This window comes from Nyctibius grandis, chromosome 20, assembly GCF_013368605.1.
Source record: "Nyctibius grandis isolate bNycGra1 chromosome 20, bNycGra1.pri, whole genome shotgun sequence".
NCBI classification, from domain to species: Eukaryota; Metazoa; Chordata; class Aves; order Nyctibiiformes; family Nyctibiidae; genus Nyctibius; species Nyctibius grandis.
The window spans coordinates 4,479,002-4,504,677 of record NC_090677.1 but is presented as its reverse complement, the minus strand read 5'-3'; the positions used below and the strand labels follow the sequence as shown (position 1 = coordinate 4,504,677).

At 44.1% G+C, this 25,676-nt stretch overlaps 1 protein-coding gene across 2 annotated transcripts in view; it reads left to right on the top strand.

Moving 5' to 3' along the window:
- The window catches only part of MACROH2A2 (macroH2A.2 histone), a 28,392-nt gene continuing 2,716 nt past the window's right edge, over positions 1-25,676 (top strand). The window contains exons 1-8 of one of the 2 annotated variants that reach the window (XM_068416547.1): positions 1-84; positions 7,244-7,476; positions 15,414-15,520; positions 16,900-17,097; positions 18,709-18,819; positions 20,580-20,679; positions 21,633-21,722; positions 23,772-23,946. In XM_068416547.1, coding sequence (XP_068272648.1) covers positions 7,305-7,476; positions 15,414-15,520; positions 16,900-17,097; positions 18,709-18,819; positions 20,580-20,679; positions 21,633-21,722; positions 23,772-23,946 — 953 coding nt within the window. In that variant the 5' untranslated portion in view covers positions 1-84; positions 7,244-7,304. Of the gene's footprint in view, positions 85-907; positions 1,267-7,243; positions 7,477-15,413; positions 15,521-16,899; positions 17,098-18,708; positions 18,820-20,579; positions 20,680-21,632; positions 21,723-23,771; positions 23,947-25,676 lie in introns of those variants that run through there. The other variant, XM_068416546.1, reaches the window with a different exon arrangement.

Sequence of the window (25,676 nt, the reverse complement as noted above, 5' to 3'; positions counted from 1 at the left end):
GGGAGAGGAGAGAAAGAAAGGGAGAAAAAAAAAGAAAAAAAGAGTAAGGGAAGAGAAGAAGGAGGCGGCGGCGGGCGCCGGCAGGTGAGGGGAGCGGCGGCGCGGGGGGCTCCGGGGCCGCGGCGAGGCCCGCTCCTCTCCTTCCCTCTCCCGGCCGCCCGACCCACCTCCTCCTCCTCCCGCCGCTGCTGCTGCTGCCGCCTTTCTCCGCAGCCGCCCGGGAGGGACCGGCCGTGGCCGGGGCGGGGGCAGCGGCCGGCCGCCGTGAGGGGAAGGGGGCGTGTGAGGGCGGGGGGGGGGGGGGCGGCGCGGCTGTGGGGAGGAACCGCCGCGGGCGACGGTTGGGGCGCGAGGCGGCGGCGCGCGCGGGGCCGGCCCCGGGGGGCGCAGGCGGGGGGGGGGGGGGGCGCGAGGCCTCCCTGGGGGCTGCCCGCGGCTCATCGGTCGCTGCCTCCCGCCCCCTTCGCCCCGCAGCGCTTCCCGTTCCGGGGGCGCGTTCGGCGGCCGCCGCCCCTCGCAGGCAGCGGGCGAAGCCTCCGTGGCGGCGGGAGCCCGCTGAGGGGAGGGGGGTGTGGGGGGGGGGGGGGGGGGGAAGCGTTTGCGCGGGAAAGCCGACGGCCACTCCGCCCCCCGCCGCCGCGCCTCAGGGCGCGTGCGCGGCCGGCGACGGGGCGCGCACGCGGCGCCGCCGCTCACCCTCCCCCTTCTATTCCCCGCCCCTTTCCCGTCGCTCACCGGCTCCCGGCCAATCAGCGCGCTCCCTCCTAGCCCGGGCTCCGCTGCGGCCGCCCCGCGCTCAGACTGGGGGGCCGGCGCGTTGGCCAATCAGCGGGCGGGGCGGGGCGGGGCGGTGCCCGCCGACCTCGGGCCGCGCTCCCGCTGCTCTCGAGGGGAGTGGGCGGAGCGGGGCCGCTGAGGGCCGGCGCTGGGCTGCCTGGCCCCGAGGTGGCTCCGGGGCCCTGGCGGTGGCCGGGTGGGCCCCCGCGAGCTCGGCAGCTCTCAGCAAGGTCAAAAGAAGACTGAGCCAATGCCGAGGCCTGTCCCCTCAGCCTGCGAGCCGTGCTGTGCCGCGGGGGTCAGCCGCTGCAGGCCGGGAGGGGAAGCTGTGTCTGCAGGGAGCCCCGGGTTTTTCTGGCTTCGGTGTGCCCGTGACCCTCCTTTCAGTAGGAATCCCAAACTCACACAGTTTGGAGCAGGTTGAGTCCAGGAGATGTACTGCTTGCCCACTGAATAGCGCTATGGTTGTTGCCTTACTGATTTATTCAGGTAACAAGCTTCTGCTTTATGTCTTCCGAGTTGTTTAACAAGTGGTGGTTGTTATTTTCACAGTGCGCCGTCTAATTTGACCCCTAGATAATGTCTTTAGATTGCTTCTCAACTCCTACCTGTTCAAATAGATCTTAAGCTGGAGACGAGGAAAGCGCAGGTGTGTTGATGATCCAAGCTGGAGACGAGGAAAGCGCAGGTGTGTTGGTGATCCCAGAGGTCTCTTCCAACCTAGCTGATTCTGTGGTTCTGTGTTGATAGTCCTGTGTGTCCTCTAGTTCAGTCTTTGCCTGCTGACTTCAAGTTTTCTCAATATTTGGAAGTCAAGACTAGACACCAAGCACGTGTGAACCATCTGGAAATGGTGTCCGAGGCGTGATCGGCGGATAAATTCGGTAGAAACCGGTACAGCACAATGCCTTGCTAAGGCTCGGGTGTTAGTTCTGTGAGCCAGGCCACAGAGGTCAGCATCCAGCTGTGCCCAGTGTAGTGTCCACTGCTGAACCTCCAGTTGTCTGAGGGAGGGCACTTGCCACGCTGTGCTAAATTTTAGTCTGCCACATGATGTAGCCACCTGTAAAATCCAGAATAATAAGATGCGATGCCAGCTGTTTTAATCTGACTGGGAATTTACCTAATCATTGCTCATATATTTAGTGATAACTAGTTGCTAGTGTGTGTTTTGTATTTGGTGTAGCTATCATCTCAGCTTGCCTCTGTCTTGTGTGTGTGAGCTGGCATGTGAAGAGGAACAGCCAGAATTTACTTTTCTCCACCAGTGTTGCAACAGTTTTGGTGCTGTGTTGTGCAGACTAAGCTTTCTTTTCTCTTACTATTTTCTGTGATTTTTTTCTTAGAGAAAAAATTAGATTTGATGTATCTTAGGCATTTTGTACCACACTGAACTTTCTGATGTGCATCCATGCTTTCTTGCCAGATCTTGACATGTTAATCTCTGAAGCTACTTTCTGGCTAGCTTTTCAAGCCCAGGCTGACACGGAGGTCGCAGTCTGTTTCTGTGTCTGCAGGTTGTTCTTACTTTTCTAAAAACTATATGTGTCCTTACAGCCTAAAGATGATTATGAGATTTTGTTCTTCTGAGCATCTGTGTGGGAAGGACTGGAAAGTGGTTTTAAGGTTGCTTTGGTAAACCTTGATCCATTGGGATGTGGTGTGGGATGCAAATTGCACAATGGTGAGAGGAATGTCCCAGGGCGGTGTGTTGTTTCAGTGTCCTTGCGCAGCAGTCATCACTCTCTGTGGATAACCGTGGTGGAAGAAAACAGGATGGTAGCATCTGCAGTGGAAGGACCTTCCTGAAAGTGTCAAGGAGGTAGAGCTCTTTTTCCAGCAGGCAGAAGGAAAATATTGGTGGCTGTTTTGGGCTCTGAAGGAGATGTAATTCGCAGAGGAAGGCCCAGCTGGCAAAAGTATACCCTATTTTCATCGTATTGTAGAGAGCTCTGGGAGATCTGGTAGCTACTAAATCCCCCATAGCAACACAGGGATGTTGGAGTCATGGCAGAGTAGGAGTGTGCCGTGACCAATTAAAGGATTGGAAACGTTAATTGCTTTAAATTGCCCAAGCCTCATGATGTCGTGGTAGCCAGATATAGATGCAATTCTTCTAACTCAGTGAGGACGGACTTCACGTAAGTGACACGGCTGTGGTTTTTTGTGGAGACTGTAGTTTATAAGGGCAAACGTAGAGACGATGAATCAGCTGGCAGTGAGGGAGCTAGTGTGGGTAGACTCAAGTCCTTTTCAACTGCTAAGCCCTGGATGCTTAGCTGTATCATCTGAAGAGACCGGTTAGGACAACAGTGCTCAACTTGTAGCTCTTCAGCTGTTTGCAGCTTTGGAGCAGTTCAGATGAGTGCATCACGGAACGGTGTTGGGGCTGAGCTGATGTGCCTCCTTCAAGGTAAACCAAGTCCCTGCCTGTGGGAGGAATGAGCCAGCAGGTCCTGAACCCCTGGGGCCTTGCTGCAGACCAGGTGTAGCTCTTCTGTGCGAGAGAGCTTCGAGATCCCAAGGACTGACAGTCCCCTGAGCCTGTGAACCATTCCCTTAGTGTCCCCCCTCCCAGGTGCCTAGCGTAGATAGTTGGCAACCCCAGCGTACCGCATTTCTCCGTCCAGGTCCACAGGAGGTGTAGTCTAGTAGATGTGACTATGCCATAGCTTGGCTTCCTACCAAAAATTGCCTCCCGAAGGATTCAAGATGAGACAAGAACATACTGTTGTATATGTCACTCCCCAGTATACCCTGGTCCGTGTCAGTTGCAAAGAAGAGAGAGAGAGAGACAGCGTTGGCAGAGTTTTGAAACCTCTTTTGTATTTAGGCTCTCACAAAATCCTGCAAACATACCTGATCTGTTACCTGCAGTGTATTTAGAAAGATGTTTTGGGATTCCAAAGGTCGCCTCGGCAGCAGGGGAAAAAATGACTGAGACTTGCTGTGAGATAGAAGGGAAAAATACAGGGGTAGAGACAGAGGTGGAAAGCTCAGTGAGGCAACAGAAGAATGAGCCAGAAGTGATTAATTAGACAGAAATTTATGTAATGCAACAGCATGCCCTAGAGCAGTGTGCTTAGTTATACAAATATGTTTTGATTTTCTATCAGAGAGATCAAGTGCAACCACGGTATCTTCTGTGGATGCAACCTCATGGTGTTTGCTTTTTTTTCATTGGTTTACACGCAGCTGGGATGTGCTACTACGGTAGGAAATACAGGAGAGATTAGCTTAATATGATTTTGATAGGCAGTTGTTTGTATCGCACTCCTCCAGCATGGCTCTCTGTAGGGATTTCAGTGCAGGACTGAGCTCTTGGGTGATGAAACTGTCGTGCCGGTATTGCAGGGATCAGATTGTAGCCTAGTGCATACATTTATTAAGTTCCACCTTAAAATGAGTTATTGTTGCTCATATTACTCATATGAGAAGGCTGTTCCAGAAGTTCACTCCTCTGATGGCTAGAAACCTAATTCCCAGCCTACGTCTCTTCATTAATTTGAATGTCAGTTATCACAAACTGAACTTTATAAAGGTTAATCGGTGGCATAATATGAAATTGAAAGTTTATAAAGGGTTTGTCACAAATTGGGGATTTCATCGAGCAAGAGGGCTGGAGGAAGGCACCTCGAGAGATCGCCTCATCCAGCCTCGTGTCCCAAGGCAGATCTAACACTGCCCGTGCCATTTCCGACATATATTCTCTAACCATTTTAAAGTTGTCCTGGTGGGAAGATTCTGCCACCTCCCCATCTGACCAAGTCCAGTCCTCCGCTCTCCTCCCTGCTACACAGCTTTCGTAAAGGTCCTGCTCTTTTCCTGTCACTTTTGTAGGGAACACTTACTCCCTTCGCCTTCAAAGCAGCCTTTTATGTCACTAAAGACTGTTATCATGTCTCCCTGCTTCTTCTCGCCATCCCTTTTAGTTTGTGTCAGACATCCGATCACTCGTACCACCCTCCTCTGGATTCTCATTGCTGCGCGTGCCTGAGGTGCGATATCTGCCGTTGGACACAGCTCCTCAGCTCAGCGCTGGCTGTCCGCTTGCTTACACACCTTGACTCAAGGTTTGCCTTTTCACAACAGCTCTTTCCTTTTCCCCCCACTGTAACCTGCTGGTCCTAGTCCCTGGAGCTGCTCCCTAGCGATTGTTCCCTGTCCTACAGGACTGGTTACTCCTGCATCAATGCAATTAATGGATTGCTTGAGGATGTTTTCCACTTGTATGTTTGAAGTGGTGTATGTTTTTGTATGTTTTAAGCTGGTGAAGGGTCTGGAGGGTCTGACCTATGAGGAACGGCTGAGGGAGCTGGGGGTGTTTAGCCTGGAGAAGAGGAGGCTCAGAGGTGACCTTATTGCAGTCTACAACTACCTCAAGGGAGGTTGTAGTGAAGTGGGAGTCGGCCTCTTCTCCTAGGCAACTAGCAATAGGACAAGAGGACACAGCCTCAAGCTTTGCCAGGGGAGGTTCAGGTTGGACATTAGGAAGCATTTCTTCTCAGCAAGGGTCATTAGCCATTGGAAGGGGCTGCCCAGGGAGGTGGTGGTGTCACCATCTCTGGAGGGGTTTAAGAAAAGCCTGGACATGGCACTTAGTGCCATGGTCTAGTTGACATGGTGGTGTCAGGGCAATGGTTGGACTCGATGATCCCAGAGGGCTCTTCCAACCTGACTGATTCTGTGATTCTGTGAAGTGGCTGTTGCCTTTGCAAGTGGCAGTTTATGAGCTCTTTTCCCACCACTCGTGGTTCCAGGCAGGCAGTTTGCAGGGAACTCGGAGTGGGATGATGAGCAGCATCACTTTTGAGGTGTCCGTGTCCAATAGGTTTCCTGGTTTAATTGTTCCCAACTTTTGTTACTGTGCCCACATAATAATATTGCATGCAGAAAGAAAAAATTATCTGGCTGATAGACAAGGACATGCCAGGGTTTTACAGATCCCTGCAAACCCCCGTGGTGATTTTATTTCCTTGATATCGTAAGTGAAACCAGTGTTCAAGTTAGGTTGTCGTAGAAACCCGCCCTTGAATTTGGCTGTTACAGATGAGCTGGTTTCTGTGAATGTCTGGCTTCGTATGGGACAGGTGACCCTCTTTGTGTACGCACTTGCTTTGGAATAAGCAGGGTAAGAATGAAATGCAGATTTCTGTGCCCTCCTTGGATGAATGTTGATTGTTCCCAAGGGCTTGCAGTGGTGTCAAACGATTTTTTTTTTTTTTGGAAGGCTATTTAAAATGCAGATTGTGATAAAATTTAACAGTATCACCTAAAGTCATCATAATATTTTTTCAAATTCCCTCCCTTCTTCTGTTTCCTTGTTTCATTGAGGTGAGTCAATACTGGGAATGAAGTAGCTGTGCCTTCATCGACAGAAATACCCTCCGTGGCAGACATGCTCTTTGTTTAGCTCAGAGGAGTGAATCTGGATCTGTTGTGTTGTAACCAGGATCACAGTTAGGCCGTCAGGGCAGTATCAAAATGGAGTTAAGAACAATTTTGGGGAATGGAGTTAAAACTGGCCCGTTATTAAGAGTGAGAACTAGGGGTGTAGCTACAACCACGTGCACACTTAGTGGAGTGGCTGACTCCAGGCTTTGTCTGTTCACCTGCAATCTCACTTTTGCCAGAGAAACAAGGAGAAAATGAGATTTGTTTTCTTTGCTCCTATGTATAGACTAGATGATGGGCTCTTAATGCAGGGAAAAAACACATCTTCAGGGAGCTTGATGGGCAGAAAACCCAGTCCTTTTAAGATGAGAGATTAAAGACCTCCCCTTAGCTCTGTGGAGGAAGGCATCTGGGGCTCCCAGGAGCTGCTGGGGTGGTGATCTGGGGAAAATGATGAAAGCGGTGAAGCCTGTGAGCTGGCCCCTGGGGCTCGGTTCCTGAGGCCAGAGCTGCGGGAGGGGAGGTGCTTGAAGCAAAGCTGCTTGCCTGCTGCTGCTCTTCAGCCATGCATGTGAAATTCCCTGTATAAAAGACCTGTGAAGGAGCAGTGTGTTTGTAGGTAGGTTTTATCTTCTGTGCGAGCAGTATGGCTTCCTCTACTTGTAGGTGGCACCAGTATCTGCTTTTCAGCTTGTTTAATGCTGTCCATTATGTCAGTTCTTCTCAGCTGTTTAGAACTTGCCAAACTTAACAATCAGCATGGAAGATTTCCATGCCTTGGTGTGATTTGTGGTTTGTTTTTGTTTTTTTTTTAAAGATACTTTTGATGTACATTTGATTTTTTTTTTTAATGTTCTCCAAACCACTTGTTCTGTGATATTGCTACACTGACAGTGCAGTAAAAAAAAAAAACTATAGCAAATGTTCCAGTTATCCAGTTTTTAATGGATAATGCCTCAGCTTTAACAGGTATTGAGAATGAGTTTGGATTTTTTTCTTCTGGAAGAACAAGGTAATGTATAAAGATGTTTCTCACGTGCTGAACACCAATCCCGTTTCTTTTCTCTTGCAGCTTTTGGATTGGAGGAAGGGGAAAAGAATCACCAGCAAATTGAAAAGCACAAAGCTGCAAGATGTCGGGCCGAAGTGGGAAGAAGAAAATGTCCAAGCTCTCACGCTCAAGCAGGGCGGGCGTTATTTTCCCTGTGGGGAGGATGATGCGCTACTTAAAGAAAGGAACGTACAAGTACCGGATAGGTGTTGGAGCACCAGTTTACATGGCAGCCGTCATCGAGTACCTAGCAGGTAAACCAAGAACCTGACCCGGGAAGTGCTGGTCACACACAGAAGCCAGGGATATCTGTGGGATGGGATATGAACGTGTTCAGCACTTCTGAAAATCAGGCTCTACAAGTGCAGGGTTTGTTGAAATTTGCTGAAAATGCTAAGGAGATTAATTTGCTTCCTCAGGAGGCTGAGGGTGGAAATTTTCTCCTTTAGAGGCACCATGCTTGGTCACTAGCTGGAAGGATTATTTTTTATTGCTTTGCAGAGTGAGAAGTCACATCTAGGTAGTTTCTGTCCAAGAGAAAACTGATATGAATTAGGCTTTTGATACACCTGGGTGTGAATAACAGGAGGAAAAAAAGCAAACCCACTTTGTACATCTGTTGTGCTTTTTAAGTGAACAAACTGTTTCGCTGGCTGCATTTCTTCTTGCAGAACAGAGTCAAGGTGTTAGGAAATACGTGCATTTGTGTTTTAAAGATCCTTTTGGCTTGCCTAAGTATATGAAGAAATTGTGTCAGGGTTTAAGTCTTCCCACATACCCTGAGTTTTCTTTTCCCTTCCTTTTTGAAACTGACCTCAGAGGAAGGGGCAGGTGTCACATGGTGATACAATATACAGTGATGTATTGTGATATTTCAAACTGTCCTACGATCGTATCAATTTCGGTTTCTTATTTAATTGTGGAAAATAGCACCTTAGCAAATTGTTACAGAGCCTGGTGGAGAGAGGATTCTGGTTCAGGTTACTTAAGTGTTACAGATCAAGACTGAGGTGCATTAGAGAATCTGTGAGGAGTCACAAGCCTGGATGGAATTAGTTGAGTGGGTTGTGTTTCAGGAGCCTAGTTTATTGCCAAAGTGGCATGGAGGAAGCTTGCGTGGAGCCTGGTTGTCCATGTAACAACATGCCAGTCTTTATGCAAACATTGCTCTCTTTTTTGCACATGAAAGCCTGTTCTCACTACCAGACAACAACAGCACTATTTCATTTCAAAGGTGTGGAGAAAATCTGGAATAATGATAATTTCGCTATTAATAAATGAAATTTCTAATGATGCCTAATAGCATGTTACAAAAACTTCCCCATTTGTGCTGATTAATTGCAGGATGAGAATTGATTTATTTTCTGAGTCTACTTCTGGAGTTGGAGTGCAAAAGTATTGCTTATGTGGAAAAAAATGCAAACAAAATGTTTAAGCTTGCATTTTTGTTCACCCCCAGCTCCTTCAAGAGATAAGTCCAGAAAAGGAGCTGGGTTTAAAATAAAACAAAACACCACTGAAAAGCAGAATCAAAATCCAAGATGGTGAGCATCTCTCCCACTTGTTTGATTTGATTTTATTTTTTTACTGTGTAAGAACAAACATGTTTGTGTTAAGATCATTTCATCATAGAGAAAGATCAGTTCTCTGAGTGATTTTTGGAGAAGATCTTTCACTTCATTAAGAACATACGTATACTCATATTTGCACAATCCAGCTTCGTACATTAAAAATGAAGTCTTGTAACTGGTCTTGTAACTGCAGAAATACCTCTCCCAGTGGAGCTGGTGCAGTTGTGCTGTACTGGGGGAGTGTGTGACTTGCAGAGCTTGTTTAGCTGTCTGCAGCACAGACTTTGCTTTTCTCTATAGCAAAGTGTGTTTGCTTTACTTTATCGTCGATTGTGAATCACTTAGAAGTCATATGCAGACTTCTGGATGTCTGGGTGTTGCAAGATGAAAACCATATTACATGGCTTTTGGAAATTGCACTAACTTTTATAACTGAATAACATCTTTTATAATGACTCTGCTGTCTTTCAGTCTGGGGAGGAATACTTTCTTTTTTGCTTTCCCACTCCACAGGGATCCATACCATTCAAAGTTGTTCCTAGGCTAAACATTTGGAGATGCTTGTTCTGAGCTGTGGCAATTATTACAAGGTGTAGTAATAAATTGTCAGCAGCACATCTGGTATGTGCAGCCCTTTGGTAGTGCAGACTGAGTTATGATCATCTTTTTATAACATACAACGCAGCACTGTTTACCTATGAGCTGAACTGGAACAGTGTATATGTTGGCTCTGCTTCTGGCTAGTAAGTGCAGTTTAATTTAAATCATTAATATGGTAAAGGCAGATTATGTGTGGGCCTACACTTTGTTCTAGAAAAAAAAGAACGTGAAGTCAACTGGGCAAGACAATTGCTAGATGTGTAGGCTGGGGGCCCACATAAATTGTAAGAGAATGTTATTTTAAGCTGCTTGGTTCAGCAGAGAGAGAGAACCCCCTCACGCCCCAACCCTGTATAGAACAGAGTAATGTTTCTGAGCAAACACCTATGGCTAGTGGATAGTGGTCTTTCCAACCCAAAGTTTCTGTGCCCTGTCCAGAGTTTTGTTTGAAAAGATTAGAAAGGTGGATAGTTCAATTGAAAAACAGTGTTGCAACATCTGACCCAGCTCATCTAGTTATTCCTAATGTATATGTGGGAATATAGTCTTTAGTTTTGGGAAGCCTTTAGAAATAAGATGTGGTTTTCCAAGGGTGTTGTCAGGGTATTATATATCAAACTGGTAACATTTCTTAACATTATCTGATACTTCGTATTACAAATTCCAGTTTTCTCTCATGGACTTGCAACTATGAAATGGTGGCTACTCAGGGTGAAAGCCTGCGTACAGGGGAACTGCTTCAGGCTAAATCTGGGAGGGTGGGAGTAAGGGACTATGGTTCTTAAACAGTTTCACAGAATTAAGTTGAACTGTGTTTTTTTGTTAAGTTAAAACATTCATGAGAACTTATCTAAACACCTGGGTGCTTCTCTGTGTTTGGACAGAGACTTGTTGATTTATGAAAGGAGAAGGGTGGTCTCTGCCATCTCGGAGAGATCTGCTCTGTTTGGCCAAGCTGTAACTTTGAAAAATCACAGGTTGCTCATGCTCAGCAGAGACTTCATTGATTTTAACAGCTAAAATCTCTGAAGACTTGGGCCTCACTGAGCATGTTCCAGCCTCTCTCAGCTCCCAGTGCTGCCCAGACTGCCTATGCATCATCCCCATGAGTGATGGAGCATGCCCCAGCCTCTCAGCTCTGACCTGGGACAGGACTGCGCACAGGCAACTCCACGCAGTGGCTGAGTACGCTTCAGCCCGTGGCTATAGGTTCTCAGAAGGACTTTCCCTCTCACTGCTGTCCCCTGCTGCTCCTGGTCACAGCACTGAGAGCAGGGAGTGGGCTTTCTGTGGTCTCAGCAGTACCAGGCAGCGCAGAGAGGAAGCTCTTATGTGAAGGCAGAACCAGCAAAAGCTGCACGAGGTGGGTGGCAAGAGGTCTGAGACTGAAGGCAGGAAGTACCTGAATAGGAGTTGAAGGAGGGGCTAATCCTACTTACTGTTGGTGAGGTGGGAAGGGCAGGCTGGAGTTAACTGGATGAGCAGTCTGGGAGACTGGGAACAGGTTCCACATTGGTTAGAGAAGGAGACTGGGAACAGATCATAACATTTTGGGGAGACGATGGTTATGGGAGAGTAACGTTGATGTTAGAGACAGAGCTAGGGATGCATCTGGCTAGTGGGGAGAGCTGAACTGGTGACCAGTGGGCAAATAAATGGGAAGGGGTGTCCAGAAAGTCTGCCAGGAAGCTGGAGAGTAAGTTGGAAAAACAGGGCATAAGCCAAGGATTGGATGGAGAGAGTGCTGCCAATGAAGAGCCTAGAAAGGAATATTGAGCCTGAGTGTTACTACAACTGGGAAGAGTAGATTGGGGAAACAGAGACTGTCCAGGAAAGGCAACTGAGATAGAAGTCTCAGATGTGGGTTGTGGAGGAAAGGAAAATGGGCCATTGAGCTGGGAAAGCTAGTCATGGCTGGGACAGGGGCAAGGTGGATGAGGCTGGAGAGGTCAAACGGGACCAGAGCTGTCTGATTGCATTCATCCAGGGCCTACATGGACCAGCGATTCTCCTGTGAGTGATCAGCTGTGCATGTGGTCTGTTGATGGCCTATATTTGTGTTGCCCTGGAGCACCGAGCCTCTTGACTAGCATCATCTGGACGGTGCATATACGTCCTGAGCATCCTTATTGCCAGTTGCCACGTGGTTCAGACTGCCTTTTGGCTTTGATATGTGTTCCATGTCACGAGCTACTAGGTCCCCATTTTTTCCCTTTGTATGCAAGACTGACTGTGGCTGCACCCCACAGCCATTATCAATGCCGAATCTGCGCTTTGGCTTATCATCAACCCCATTGCTAAAATGCCAGCAGTCACCGCAATCTATCTCAAGAAGAGGTACTTTTACCTCAACTGATTAGCTAATGTGAAGAAGATCTCATCAGTGTTCTAAGGCTTTTTTTTCATAATCTCTCTATGCTGTTTTGTGTCTTAGGCTTGACAATCATATTGCAAAACTGCAGCTTAATTCCTTTCCAGAAGGTTATGTTTACTGGAACAGTGCTGGGCTCCACTGGCTTCAGGGTTAAAACTCCATGAAAAATTGGCCTCGGTCCCATTGGATTTAGAGACTTTGCAACAAACGCGTGCCAGGCTATGCTCTGAGTGTGCACGGGGCTGACTACAGTCATCATCGTCTATATCAAACATCAACTGCACGTGTCCCATAATGCACCTTCCCAAAATGTAGGCTTAGGAAGCAGAAGACATGTGAATGGTGTGCGGGCCGGAGGAACTGACAGAAGATGTCAATGGAAAGCCATCTTTTCTAAATTAGGGCAGAACACACCACCAGCAAATACCTCCTCCTTCAAAGGACATCAGCTGGCATACTCCTCTCTGTTTCATTCATCTGCCATCAAGAGACAAATCGAGCAGATACTTTTCCACTTGCAAATGGAGGATCAAGGGCTCCATCATCTGATACGTCTTTTCAGAGCAAAGGTATTATTGGGTAGACTTGTACATGGTAGTGTAACAGCAACTGTCAAAACTTATCCTAAAGGGGAAGTGGAAAACAAGATAACCTGTCTGAAATCTTTCCGATTCTGCTATACGTAGCTCTCGTGTATCTTTCTTATCAGTTCAGCTGAGCACTTCACAAAAGCAGGCTGAGCTCAGCTGAACAAATAGCTTTGGCCTGGCTATGATGCTTTTAGTTCCCAGACACTCCAAATCTGTTGATCCATCAGCTAAAGAAACCTCTTTTTCTTGTATGTCACAGGATGAGAAGATGTAATCCCGTTCAGGTCATAGCTTGGCTGCCACTTGTGTCAGCTGGAAGACAGTTATGTTCTTCCCTGGTCCCGAGTGCTTATCAAACAGGACAAAAGGCTCTGTTAATAAGACTGGGTGTTGTGCAGAGTCAGTGGACAGATCTAAGCATTACTCTGTTGACATACGTTCGATGTCTATCTGAGGCTAAGGTGAACTGTGGAGTGCATAAATGAGCTTTTAGCCACCTTGTGCTGAAGATGTCCGAATTTGAAGTTACGCTTCCAGCGTTGGAGGCATGTTGTGTGGATTTTGAATCTTGAGGGAAGCAAGATTATTGCAGATTTCACTTTAATTCTTAACGTCTGCTGCTGAGAGGACATAAAGTAAAACCAACTTATGTTTGAGAATATCAAGATGCCTGGTTTCAAGAGAGCTTGTTATAGTGTAGGACTTCATTACAGGACCTATATTCTCAGACTAGTCTCCTGAGAGTTTAGGTAACCTCAGCTGTCGAGATGTTTCTACTTGAAATGTAAAGCAGTTTCTTTAGGGGTCTGTTCTTACCAGCAGAGGATGTGATAACTGACGCCTCCAGATTTGATGTTGCATTTTGCAAGTGCCATTTTAAATTCTTAAGACTGAGTCCTTGCCTCCAGCATTAGAAAAATATGCATATAGACAGTCGTTAGAAGGAGGTAAGGCAATTATTTACCTATGCAAATAATTGGTGTCCTTTGGTAAGTTATATGCATAGTCCACAGTCTGCCACACATCATCTCTGCCTTGGATTCCCTTCTTCCCGGTGTCCTGTGGTAGAGGGCTGGCATTTGAGTGTTCTGCATTTTTTGCTCTTAACATTAGGCAGAGGACATTTGAGGGCACCATCAGGATGCTGCTGGCCAAAGGACCCAGAACCTTGGGGAGTGGGGTGAGCACACAGGTAGCAGGATGTGCCTGTTGTTGGCGCATCTGAAAGAACTTCGGTTACCATGCAGGTAAGTATATGTTGCTTTTTTTTTTTCCCCTGATGCAATCTTCCTCTGCTATCAGCACCAATCTGCAAAACCCACTGGAGAAGTCTGAGTTTCTTTTCTTGCTTTATGCTGGTCTGCACAATGGGTGGCGATCTGTTCCTGCTGTCTGCTGCTGCATTAGCTCCACTGGCAGAGGTCTGGGGGTTGGGTCTGAGACTTCCAGCCCTGCAGCCCCCATTGGGGTGACTATCACTGGATTATGCAGGATCTCTTTTCCGTCTCCTTCCTTAGGGTCCAAACACTCCCAAGTTTGGAAATGCCAGAGCCGAGGTTGCTGCCCTAGCTTTTAATGTAGGTCCAGTGTGTATTTGTGGTGTGATGCTGTTTCTGATTGTTGGATCGCACGCTGCTTTTTCCTCATGGCAGTGGCCTAGTTATCACAACCACGGTTCTAATATTTCCTCAAATTTAAGTGCTTGTCTTTGCAACTTTGATAACGGTTCTTGAAAATTTTGCATGAATAATTGTGAAAATTTTCAACAAGACATTGGCTGTTTCTTAAACAATTCACTGTGAATATGCACATAATCCTAAACAATGGCTTTTACATCTGCAATGTTCAGTTAAGTTTGTATGCTGTATAGTAGTGAAAACTGGATGACAAGTAGGCACTTTTGTTATTCTGAGTGAAATTGAAAGCTTGTATTTTTCCCACGAACTCAGAGCTAAACCTCTTGTTGAAATCCTTTGGATTTTGGCCAGAGGGTATTATGTAGATTTCCACTAGATTTTTCATGAAAGTTCTTTTTATAATCGTTACAGTTCTTGATTGAGGTGATAAAAAGGAGTAAGATATCATTAACAGGACACTGATGGGCTGTAACTTTCTTACCCCTAGTACTGACAGATGTAAATGCAAAAACAAAAACCAGAAGGCAGGGACACTGGATACTTTTAAAATTGAACAAGGTGTGAATATGATTTTTACGATTATTTGGAGCAAAACATTCCCTTCTCCTTCCTTCTCAGTGTTTCAGTAGAGTACTTACATGAGGAGTAACTTGTGAGTGGAGGCTGAACTGTGTAAGTCAATGAGTTATACTGATTGCTACAGTTTATGTAAACCCAAAGACGTGTCTGTGTTTCCTCTATAACTATTAGAAAAAGCTCAGTGACTTTAGTCACAGTATAAATGTTATTGCAAATTTAGAATCACAGAATCACAGAATCACAGAAAACCTACTTTTGGAGTGACCTCCTGTTCCCGGAGATGTAGAAGGAATTTTCTACCCATAGCTCATGCGTTGAAGCTCTTACGTTGTCTCTGCTTGCCTCTAAGTCAAACCTGTCATATCTTATTCTGAAATGAAGCTTCTCACAGATTTTCAATGCCCTTTAATGCAGAATTGCAGCATCGCCTGGCTAGTTTGTTGGCTTTCAAAGTGTTTCTTCAAATGCACCTCAGTCTTTGTCTTACCTGGTCCTGAGAATCCTTGCTGTTGTGTCAGAACTGTCGGTGCTAGGTTTGGGATTTCATTGCATGCTTTACTGTTTTGTTGTTACAGGGTTACTGCTGTACTTTGAACTGCTGATATATGTTTTTGTAGGGTGTTTCTTGGTTTTTTGAAAGAGAATTCTGACTTGGGACTTGTAAAAGAAGTTGTGTGAACGGAGCTTAGCATATTTTCTGCTAACTATCCTTTAGGGAATTAGGAAGGACAAATTATTTTACGTAAATTTACAAATACATTGAGTGTTGTTCGGTTTCTGCCTTTCTGTAGCCTTTCTGTAGCCTTTCTGTTACTCATGTTTATCTCAATGTGTTTACAGCTGAAATTCTAGAATTAGCGGGAAATGCAGCACGAGACAACAAGAAAGGAAGAATTGCCCCCAGACACATCCTGCTGGCAGTTGCAAATGATGAGGAACTGAATCAGGTACCCGTGTGCATTTCAGTGTGAGAGTTACATGCTGTGGCATGAATGGAGCTGCTACCACAGAAGGTTAGAAACAGTTTAGTCTGACACATGAATGAGAACACAATTATTAGAGCAGAAGAAGACAAGATTGTGCCCACTTGAATGAAAGCAAATAAAAAAGAAGTTTCTGAGATATCTCATCTTAAATTAGCTGGATATAAATTTTGCTTCTTTCGTAGCCTGAGAGTCCTGTTGAAGTGGGTAAACTTGATGCTTAATTTTTTCCTCAGGGACATCTAATACTTAAAGAAAATGTGCCATATGGAAGACCTTTTCCCAAAAGCTGTAGAAATGTGTGTTTTCTATTAAACTGTCTATGAGGCCCATCTTGAGTAGGGTTCTGGCTCACACTCTGCTATTGCTGCCTCTAGGACTGCCTTTCCCCTCCATATGCCCAGGTCCCATTAGCATCCAGACTGTGGTTTGCAGTTCTCTGACTCTAAGGATCGCTTGCGGGATCACTTCTGCTAAACTTGTTGAGTGAGAAGAGAGATCACGGTATGCACTGTGAATTGCAGCATTCAGGGGTGCTGGAAAGGTTCAGTCAGCATCAGAGGATCTCTTGGTTGGCCCCACGTGAAGATGGATGACATCATTCACACTTTGAAAGATTCCTGCACTTAATTTGGCTGCTTTCAATGGTGAAAATGTGGTGCCCATGACATCATCTAGCTCTGTTTCCAGTCAAGGGGACTGGAAAGTCAAAACAGGCCAGGAGAGAGGGAAAAGCATGCGAACACTACCAGCCCATTCCCTGCTCTGTGGCACTGGTCACTGACCTGTGAACTGGGGACTAGATCTACTGTTGTCCATTAGGAATTAGCCAGGTTTTGTCCTCCATCTAATATCACAGCCCATTCCTGTTGTTCACGTCCGCAAAGCAGGTTCTTGGGGCTCACGATTGCTTTCACTGAATCTCTTTCCCTGCCAAAGGGATCTACAACCAGTCTGTCTGCGAGCAGGCCTGTGGTGCAATCATTTTTTTAAGTAGCCTGCAGGCACTTGTCTCCTCTTCCCCTCACTTGCTGCTCGTGAGTCACCAAGGACAGGTATGCAGGAAGACCAGCACTGGAAGAGAGACGTGACTGACCTGTACAGTAACAGGGTTCTTCAGACTGTGCTGGCTGACCTTGCTGTGACCTGCCAGGTTTCTTCTTATTGTGGATTTTTCTCCCTCATAGTTTTTGGTTTGTTTTTTTTTCATGATAAAGCACGAGATGCAATGCTTTGGGAAGTGTGGACTGTACTTGCATATGTGTGATATAGTCACCAAAAATAGCTTGAGTGCAGACTATGAGAATCTGTAATGTGCTTCTTTACACTGCTTCTCCTTGCAGTTGCTAAAAGGTGTGACTATTGCAAGTGGAGGTGTCCTGCCCAGAATTCAGCCAGAGCTTCTAGCCAAGAAACGGGGTGCCAAAGGCAAATCAGACACCATCCTTTCACCTACTCCTGAGAAGAAGGGAAGGAAATCCATGGTGAACAAAAAGAGTGGGAAGAAGGCAAAGTCTACCAAGGCCCGGACACCCAAAAAGGTAAGTGTGAGGCAGCTACGGGATTCCAGAGGTGTGGGAGAGGATCAAAACCAACTAAGTTTATTAGTGCTTCTGCGTTGTTTGTTTGTAACAACTGGAAATGGGAGGTAGGAGTTGATGATAGACACACCGGGATTTTGTTTTTCTCTAAACTTCACAAATAAAGGCAAACGCAGTATTTTTTTAAATGAGTTTTCGTAACAAAAACCTTTAAAGCTTTGAAGGAAACTTTTCAGATTTCCATGTCACCCTTGGCAATACTTTCTTGGTAACTGTGTAGAATCTCTTTATCTCCACATTAACTGTGTGGCAGTGAACTCTAGCTTTTAAAATAAAGGAAGCTGTATTTTAAAACATTTTATACTTGAGATGTCACGCCTTCAGTCTTGTACAGTTACTGGGTTGCTGTTAAAGATTTTTCACTGTCCAGAGAACTTGTCCTGACATGGTATATAAATGTCATCTTGACAAGCTCTTTGTTTCATGTGTTCTTAGGTGTGCTGTTGTTAATGGTTTTTAAAAGAGTTGCGAGAAGAATAAAGGAATCGGAACTTGACCACTGCACCTTCCCTTACGGTTGCCCATCCTCTGTTACCATCCAAAATGGTTTAATTTGGTAAAACAGTAACCCAGATCAGTGCTCTTGGTTTGTCGTTCCAGAGCATGCATCTTAAAACACTGCTAAATTTTTGATTGGGTAGGATTAAACGATATTAAGCTTTGACCTAAGCTTTCTAAACTTGTGTTAAGCACACCTTTCTGGAGACCTCTAAGCTTTAATACGTTTCCATAGCTGAGGATATGTAGAAACAATGTTTAAAAGAAAACAGAGTTGCTTAATGGGATGCTTAATAGGATGCCTCTGTGTATTGATCTCACCTACCACCTTACTTTGAATTGTGCACATGCAGAGCCTGGGACTTGTTTGGAAGAGTTAGCTTCTTGACATACCTTAAAACAAATATTGAGAGATGTGAGGAGGTGCTCCTGCAGCCCTGGTAGGAACAGGTTTGCTGCTGCTGGTGCCAGGCTGCATGAAGGAGTATGTCCCACAAAGGGGATTTTGCAGTCAAACTTCAGCTATTAGTTATTTCATTTTGTCAAGCTGACTGCTTGTAGGGAGGTGTGGTGGCTCACTCCTGTCAATATGGATTCAGACTTATGATTTATTAGCTGAGACAATTTTTTTTCAGATCATAAACTTGTTTTTTGCTTCAGATTGGAGCATTTGACTGGGTTACTAGGTTACTTAGTTTGATTTAGTATGAGCTCTGCTCTGTTAGCAGCAAAAATAAGCTAGCACACAGCCACCCATAAATACAACCTTAATTGTTAGTAAAACTACAGATGGGTGTGGGTGCCCCGACTCTTAATGTGACTGCAAACGTATGTAATGCCTCAGATGAACCAGTGATGTTTTCACATTATATAAACAGTGAAAACTTCTGTTGTTACATAATCTTTGGGGATTAAAAAGCTGTGAGTAATATATTGATCCAAGAAGATGAGATTTGCAGTAACTGATTAAATCCATCCATTACCATGGATAATGGTAAATGTTGGTTTTTTTTTTCCTCTGAGAGTTCTTGCTTTTTTTCTCCCCCCAAATAGAACAAGCAAAAGGACAATGAAAAAGAAGGAGCTTCAAATTCAACATCTGAAGATGGACCTGGGGATGGTTTCACTATCTTGTCCTCCAAGAGCCTTGTGCCAGGACAAAAGGTAGTACAAAGCTGTAACAGATTGGGATCACAGCACTGGAGCCTAGCGTAAACGCAAGGATGCTTTTGATCTAACACCAGTACAAAGTCTTCTCTATGTTCTCCCTCAGTGGTCCCAAATTTAAGGCCAAAACTCACTCAAGTCATGGGCGTGGTAGAGGGTCTCAAAAAATATGTCTGTACATAGATTTCCAAGAACAGTGCTGGCCAGCCTCTCTTCTCTACAGAGAACCATACTGATTCATTTCTTGGCCTAAGCTGTGTTAGAGTTTTATTCAGTTTGGACTTGGCTGCGTTGTGCCTGGCATACTGCCAAACCAGGTTTAACCTCCTAGGCTATTTATTATTTATAAAAGAGTATTTCTGGGCCAGGTCCCAGAATCACCCAGAACTTCCACATGTTGGTTTATGCCAGAAGCCTGGGTGCTCCATCTGAAAGCAGGCTGTGGGGCGCTGCTCTCTCACCGTTCAAATTGAGGACCTCACCACAGCTGCAGGGCATGCCTGCATCTTCATCTCAGCACAGACTGTGAAACCTCACCTGACCAGAAGTGCAAAACTGGCCCAACAAAATACCCATGTGTCCTTGGTGTCCCTCCAACTGTCTGTCCCATTGTTATTTTTTTTTTTTATCCCTGTACTCACTAAGAGGGAGAGATTTTTGCCTTCCGTAATTTTTGGACCCTCTGAATGAAACTGGAGTTTTTATTACAGATTTAACTACAGAGATATAGTCAAGATTTATTTTTATTATTATTTCCAATAGTAAGGTCATCTGGAAAAAAGTGTTCTTCCTGAAACTGCTTCTCTAAGCCCCCTGTACTGATGGTATACCCTGTTGTATGAAGCAGCGCTTGAGAGTTCAGTCCTGATCCCATCTCTTGCTAAAGCAGTGATCTAGAATGGGCCAGACACATACTAGATTGAAAAGATTGCTAAAAGCAGTACTCTGGCGAGGTAAATGAAATTGGGATCTCCTTCATTAGCACTCAGTCCTGTCCTGTTCCTCCAGAATCTGCACAGCTTCTCACTTTCTTGTCTAAAATAGGCAGTGCTTATTGTTCTGGTTAGGACACAAATACTACAGTGTATCTTGGAAGAAATGAGGTGTGCTGGGTACATGGTCAGCAACGCTAAAGTCTTTTTAATGGTTTTTAGGGTTTCTGTCCTCTGTTGTTGCTCAAAGTGATGAGGCTGTGAAATCTGGGGAGCAGCCTTTTTTGAGCACCTTAAGACATCAAGTTTTGGCCTTTTCCTGTGTCCAGATGCATGGGTGGGTAAAGCATTCCTTGTTTTATTTATGCCAGGAAGTCAAAGGGAAATTGATTACTTGGGTGGGGAAGCCTTTATAGATCAGGGTAGTGTTCAGCCCTTCTTCTCAGTCCCTACAGTAGTTTACTGGGGGCACGTGTTTTCTACAGGAGAAAAGCTTTTTAATTTTAGTACTTTTCTCTTTAACAAAAAAGCATTTCCAAAGTCAGCCTTTTCTCTTCAAAGTGTGATGCTAGAACATGAATGTTCTAGCAGTAACATCTGGAGCAAGCGCCCAGGATGTGGGCATATCACAAAACAATCTGAGCGGTGTACAAATTAATTAATTAAAGGCTAAGAATCAGAATCCCACATGTTCAACACAATAGAACTATGAATCTCTGAAAGAATGAATCCAGCCTTCTTTCATTTTAGTTTTTTGGTATGAAAATGATTTTGCACTTGGATTACTGCTTTATTTTTTTCTACTCTGTCATTATTATTTTACAGCTTTCTCTGACACAGAGTGACATCAGCCATATTGGCTCCATGAAAGTAGAAGGCATCGTTCACCCTACAACTGCTGAAATAGACCTCAAGGAGGAAATAGGTGAGGCTCTGCTACACGCAGAAAAAACAGATCTAGAGTTGGAACAGTAGCTGGTCTACTAGCTGCCTGCTGAGATCCCGTCCTGTTTCATCTGAATCTTCCCCAGGCCATAAAATATCACTTCTGAAAATCAGGCTGGATCTGACTAGGTATAACAGGCTAATCACTAATTTATCCTTTTTTAATGATGGCTTACCACAATCAAAACACAGATAATTTGTTGAATCACATGAGCAGCAAAGGTGTAAATTATCATGATTATGGGTTTTATTGGATTATTTTTACATTTGCCTCTGAAAATTATGTGAAGAAAATGATACATTAATAACTCTTCTAATTATGCTTTTCAATGTAGGATTTTACATACTTTAGAAATACTCATGTACAAAGCCTTATACTGCTCATGTGAAATAAGGAAATATTATTACTGCTGGTGTACAAATACAGAAATAGAAGCAAGAAGGAGGTAAAAAAAAGAGAGATGTAGTCAGTCACATATTGAGGCACAGAATCCAGTAGCAGGCTTTTGGATCATTGTTTTATACATTCAGTCATCAAGACCCTCACTGGCATCCCAGCGGTGTTTATTTCAGAAAGTGATAGGGTTTGGATGTTGAGTTGGTTTTGGAGGCTGAAAATCTGAGTCCTGAAAATCCCCCTCTTCACTGTTTTAGCCATAAGCCAGTGTAACATAGCATTCTTACAGATAATTATATTAATTTCCAGTAATAACATACAGGGATTTTCAAAACCAATAAAAAGTAAACTTTATCTGTGGCTAGATAGTGGTAAACATAAACTTCAGCTGCTGCTGATAGAAGGAAACAGGATAATATGTGTACACTGTCTTGAAACAGGATAATATGTGTACCATGTTCTTTTAAATAACGTAGAGTTGTGGTTTTTTATGCTGATACTTTGAAGCCAAGGCCTTTTGCTCTGTGTCCTTGCAGGCAAGGCGTTGGAAAAAGCTGGAGGGAAAGAGTTTTTAGAAACAGTGAAAGAGCTTCGCAAATCTCAAGGACCTTTGGAAGTTGCTGAAGGTAAAAAGGATACTATGCACCCTTTTGGAAACAGCTCATTCCATGTGTTCTTTTCTTTGGACATCCTGATCTGTTCTTGATTATATACATGCCTCTGCTTATGTGATGTAAATGTTTCTGTTTCTTGTTCGAAGCTGTTGCTGATGTGGACAGCCTGCTTAGGGGGAAAAAAAGGAAGAATAGGATACCTGTGTGCTGTGCACATCCAGTCTTTGAGCTTCTAGGTGCCACCATAAGTTACAGAAAGCTGATTAATTTACCTTAGGTAATTTCTGTCTGAGAGAGTCCAAAAATTAAGGAAAACTTGTGCTGTCACCTTTGTGCCATCTTTCCTGTCCTGCTTTTGTACCACATTCCTTAGCGAGGACCCGAAACACCTCTCAATCTAACATAAGAGGTATAAGAACAGTGGTAGTTTATAAATTATCCTGCTTTATGCATATTTGGTGAACAGTATAATCCAAACAATTGCCTTACTTTGAACACAAATAAAGACGTGATATGATCTTTAGAACTGGCATGCTTTTTGGAACAGCAATTGCTGCTCTTCTTCCAGGCACTACAGCTGCATTATAGAAATACAAATTAGAGAAGAGCTCCCTTCAAACGTTTAACGCCTCTGTAGCAGTGAATAGTTTGAGGTTTGAGATTATGTCTTCCTTTGTCAACAAATTAAACTAATTCACAGGGGTTGAAGGTGGCTGGAGGGCAGATGGAGAGAAGTTTCGCTGTATCTTCCACTGCCTTATTTGGCTTAGTATCTCAGTACCCAAGAGACTAAATGCTTTAAATAGCCTTGGCTTTAAAATTTCCTGAAAGAATAGCCTAGTTTTATAATCTCAAATGACAGGGAAAATTTTGTACAAGATACTTTGCTTCACTTTTGCATTGAATCAGAAATATATGCCATGACCTCAAAGTAAACTACTTTGCTCTGTCAACATCACTACCTAACTAGAAAATAGACTCCTTTTATGCTATTAAGCCAGTCCCAGGAAAGAAGATAATCTTAGTTTAATAGATAGGAAAATATATGCTCCCAAGCATTGTGTTGTGTTGCTATGTTTGAAATTGCCCCTTCTACTGGTTTTGAGGCAAGCGATAATAAATGGTTGTTAGTCGCTGGAGGTCTGCTGCAAACACTCGAGCCTCAGCCTAATGGGCTTGAATTTAAGTGCTGCTCACAGGATATCTGTGTTGTTTTCATTCAGTTTATTCCCTATGGTTAAAGGCCTGACATTTCTCTTCTGGTTGAAATTTAAGTGGCACAGTGAAGCATTAGGCAGAATTCCTCTGTGCCTGCAGCAGAATTCCTCTGTGATGGTGGGCAGATGAATAAATCCAAGTTTTCTGTCCTTGGGCATTAATTGCACAGCTAATTTCAGGATGTTTAACCTGAGATTCCCAAGACCCAGATTTTCAGAAGTGCTAATGGTCACGACTGCAACAAAAGCAAACCGATGCCATGCTGTGGTCTCTGCAGGTCCTGCAGAAATATTACGCTTTGTGAAAAATTAATCTGAGATTCCTAATTGGACATAACTGGTGGAGATTTTCAACAAACATCTTTGATTTTCATGTCATTGTCTGAAATTACCCAGCTGTGAAGTGGGTCTAAATATTACTCCTTAACACTCTGGAGCTGTAATAATGATGCAGGATATTTGTGCAAAGCATTCGGACAAGGCTGACAGCACTGCAGAAATGTCTGTTGGGGCGTTAATGATATTGTGTTCAGTGCAAAGTTTTGATACATTGCATAAAACAAATCCAGAGGCCATGCTGAATGAGAAAGTATAAAATATTATTGAATAACTGTGCATTAAACAAATGAGCCCTGGGTTCTTTGGTCTCCGAAGAAATAATAACTGATCACAAAAGTCATGACAAGACAGTCAGATTATGATTGCAAGTAAGCCATTGTGGCATATTTTAATCCCTAATGTATGTCTTTGGAGAGGTAATGTAATTAGGAAGTACTTTGGATTGAGAGGTCATTGCAGGGTGGTTTCTATTCAAAACTAAATGTTATATTTTCGTTTGTGTTAGCTGCACTTACTCAGTCTAGCGGCCTAGCAGCAAAGTTTGTCATCCACTGTCACATCCCACAGTGGGGCTCGGACAAGTGTGAAGAGCAGCTTGAAGAGACTATAAAGAACTGCTTAACAGCGGCAGAAGACAAGAAGTTGAGGTCCGTGGCTTTCCCCCCGTTTCCCAGTGGCAGGTATGACTCTTTCTGCACAGGAGGGTTCTGTATCGGGTAGCAGTCACACAACCTGAGCTTGGTAAATGTGGGGTGTTCGCTTAAGTCATCCCGAGAATATATATTAAACAGACCAGTCACACAAAATGTTTTCTTTCAAAAGGAAATCAACGTTTCTCAAGTATAGTTCTGCTTTAAAAAGGGAACTATGAAACCAACTGTGAAACTACACATTTCTTTCTCAATAACTAGCAAATAAAATGTGCTTGACTAAGAAATCCAAAGTATTTTTCTTTTTTTTTTTTTTTCTTTTTAACCCAACAGTTGGTTAATCTTGCTTGGTTTCTGATCACAAGAAGCCTTACACAAGCCCTGCTAACTGCAGAAGTTGTTCTTTTGTGTTGGACCTTGCACACTTATGCTAATTTGAAACGTAGCTACTGATTTTGTTAGTAATGCCCAAAGAGTAGGGTACGTAGTACAGTCCAGTTGTGTTGGCACAGTAGTGAATGAAATGAAAGTAAAACTGCATTTTGAGCAGTGAAATCGCCACACATCACTGAATACACAGGAGGTAAAAATGCCATTTTTACACAGGCACTTTTCAAGACAAAACAATATTTTAATGGATCAGGACAAAAGAATAGAGGGGCAGTGCAATTTTTGATGATTTTTCTTCCTTTATACACAGATCTTTTTGTTTATATTGTTCAGTCGAAGCAAAATGTGATAGATTGTTTTACCACTCTTTAACAATAAAGTTCAGCTTTCAAAAATGAACTGTAGCTTTTAATGCCAGTAGAAATAGTCTCTATAGGCCTCATGTCTCCTATGAGTGTTATCTAAGAATAATCCAGTCTTGGAGCATTAGTCTTTGTGCAGATCGTTCTGCTGCTTGGTTCCATTTCACTCTCTGTTGCTCTTACAATTACTCCTGCTAACAGAAAATAGAGTAAGTCTTACCAGGTGCTGCTGGTTTACGCTGTATTTATCAAAAGACCTCAAATTTGTCTGAAAAAAGGCACAGTTTTTCAAATAAGACTTAATGGTTTTGCTGTCATTTTATTCCCCCTACATGTCTGCACAAGAAATGCTGGTTGTGTTGGGTATATCAGGAATTACGCTGTATCAGTTCTGTGAATTTTCATCTTTCCTCTGTCTCATCTTAGGGGCTGTTTACAGTAACTGATATAATACAGCAGTAGATGGGATATCTCAGTTGTGCCAGGGCTTCACACGTCTATGATCTTGTCATTAAAAAGTAGAGAAATGCATTTCAGATTAAATTCCTTGTGTTGTGAAGCAGATATAAATTAACTGAAAAACGTTTTCAACAAGTCCTTATCAATAGCTGGCCTCCAGAAAGGTGTATTAGCTGAGTTGCTGCAGATGCTGTCCAGGGACTAAAAGCAGGAATATCTGTTTGCTAGTAATCATCTGGATTACAGTGAATATGGATAACTAGTTTCCAAGCTCTTTTTTGGACGGTTTTTAATATAAATATGATAAGTAGTCTGAAATCACTAACGTGAAATTGAGTAAGGAGAAGTAAGCAGTACTGAACTTAGAAAGGGAAATAAAAACAAATGCGCATCACAGTGATATCAGAGAGGGGGGGAAAAAAAAAAGCACTGCAAAGGCAGCTCTGGATGCTATTAAAAGAAATACCATAATTTTTCAAGTGTAAGTGTTGTTAGGTGCTGGGATGGCTTATCTCTTTGTTCTGATGTAGCCCCATCACTGAAGATATT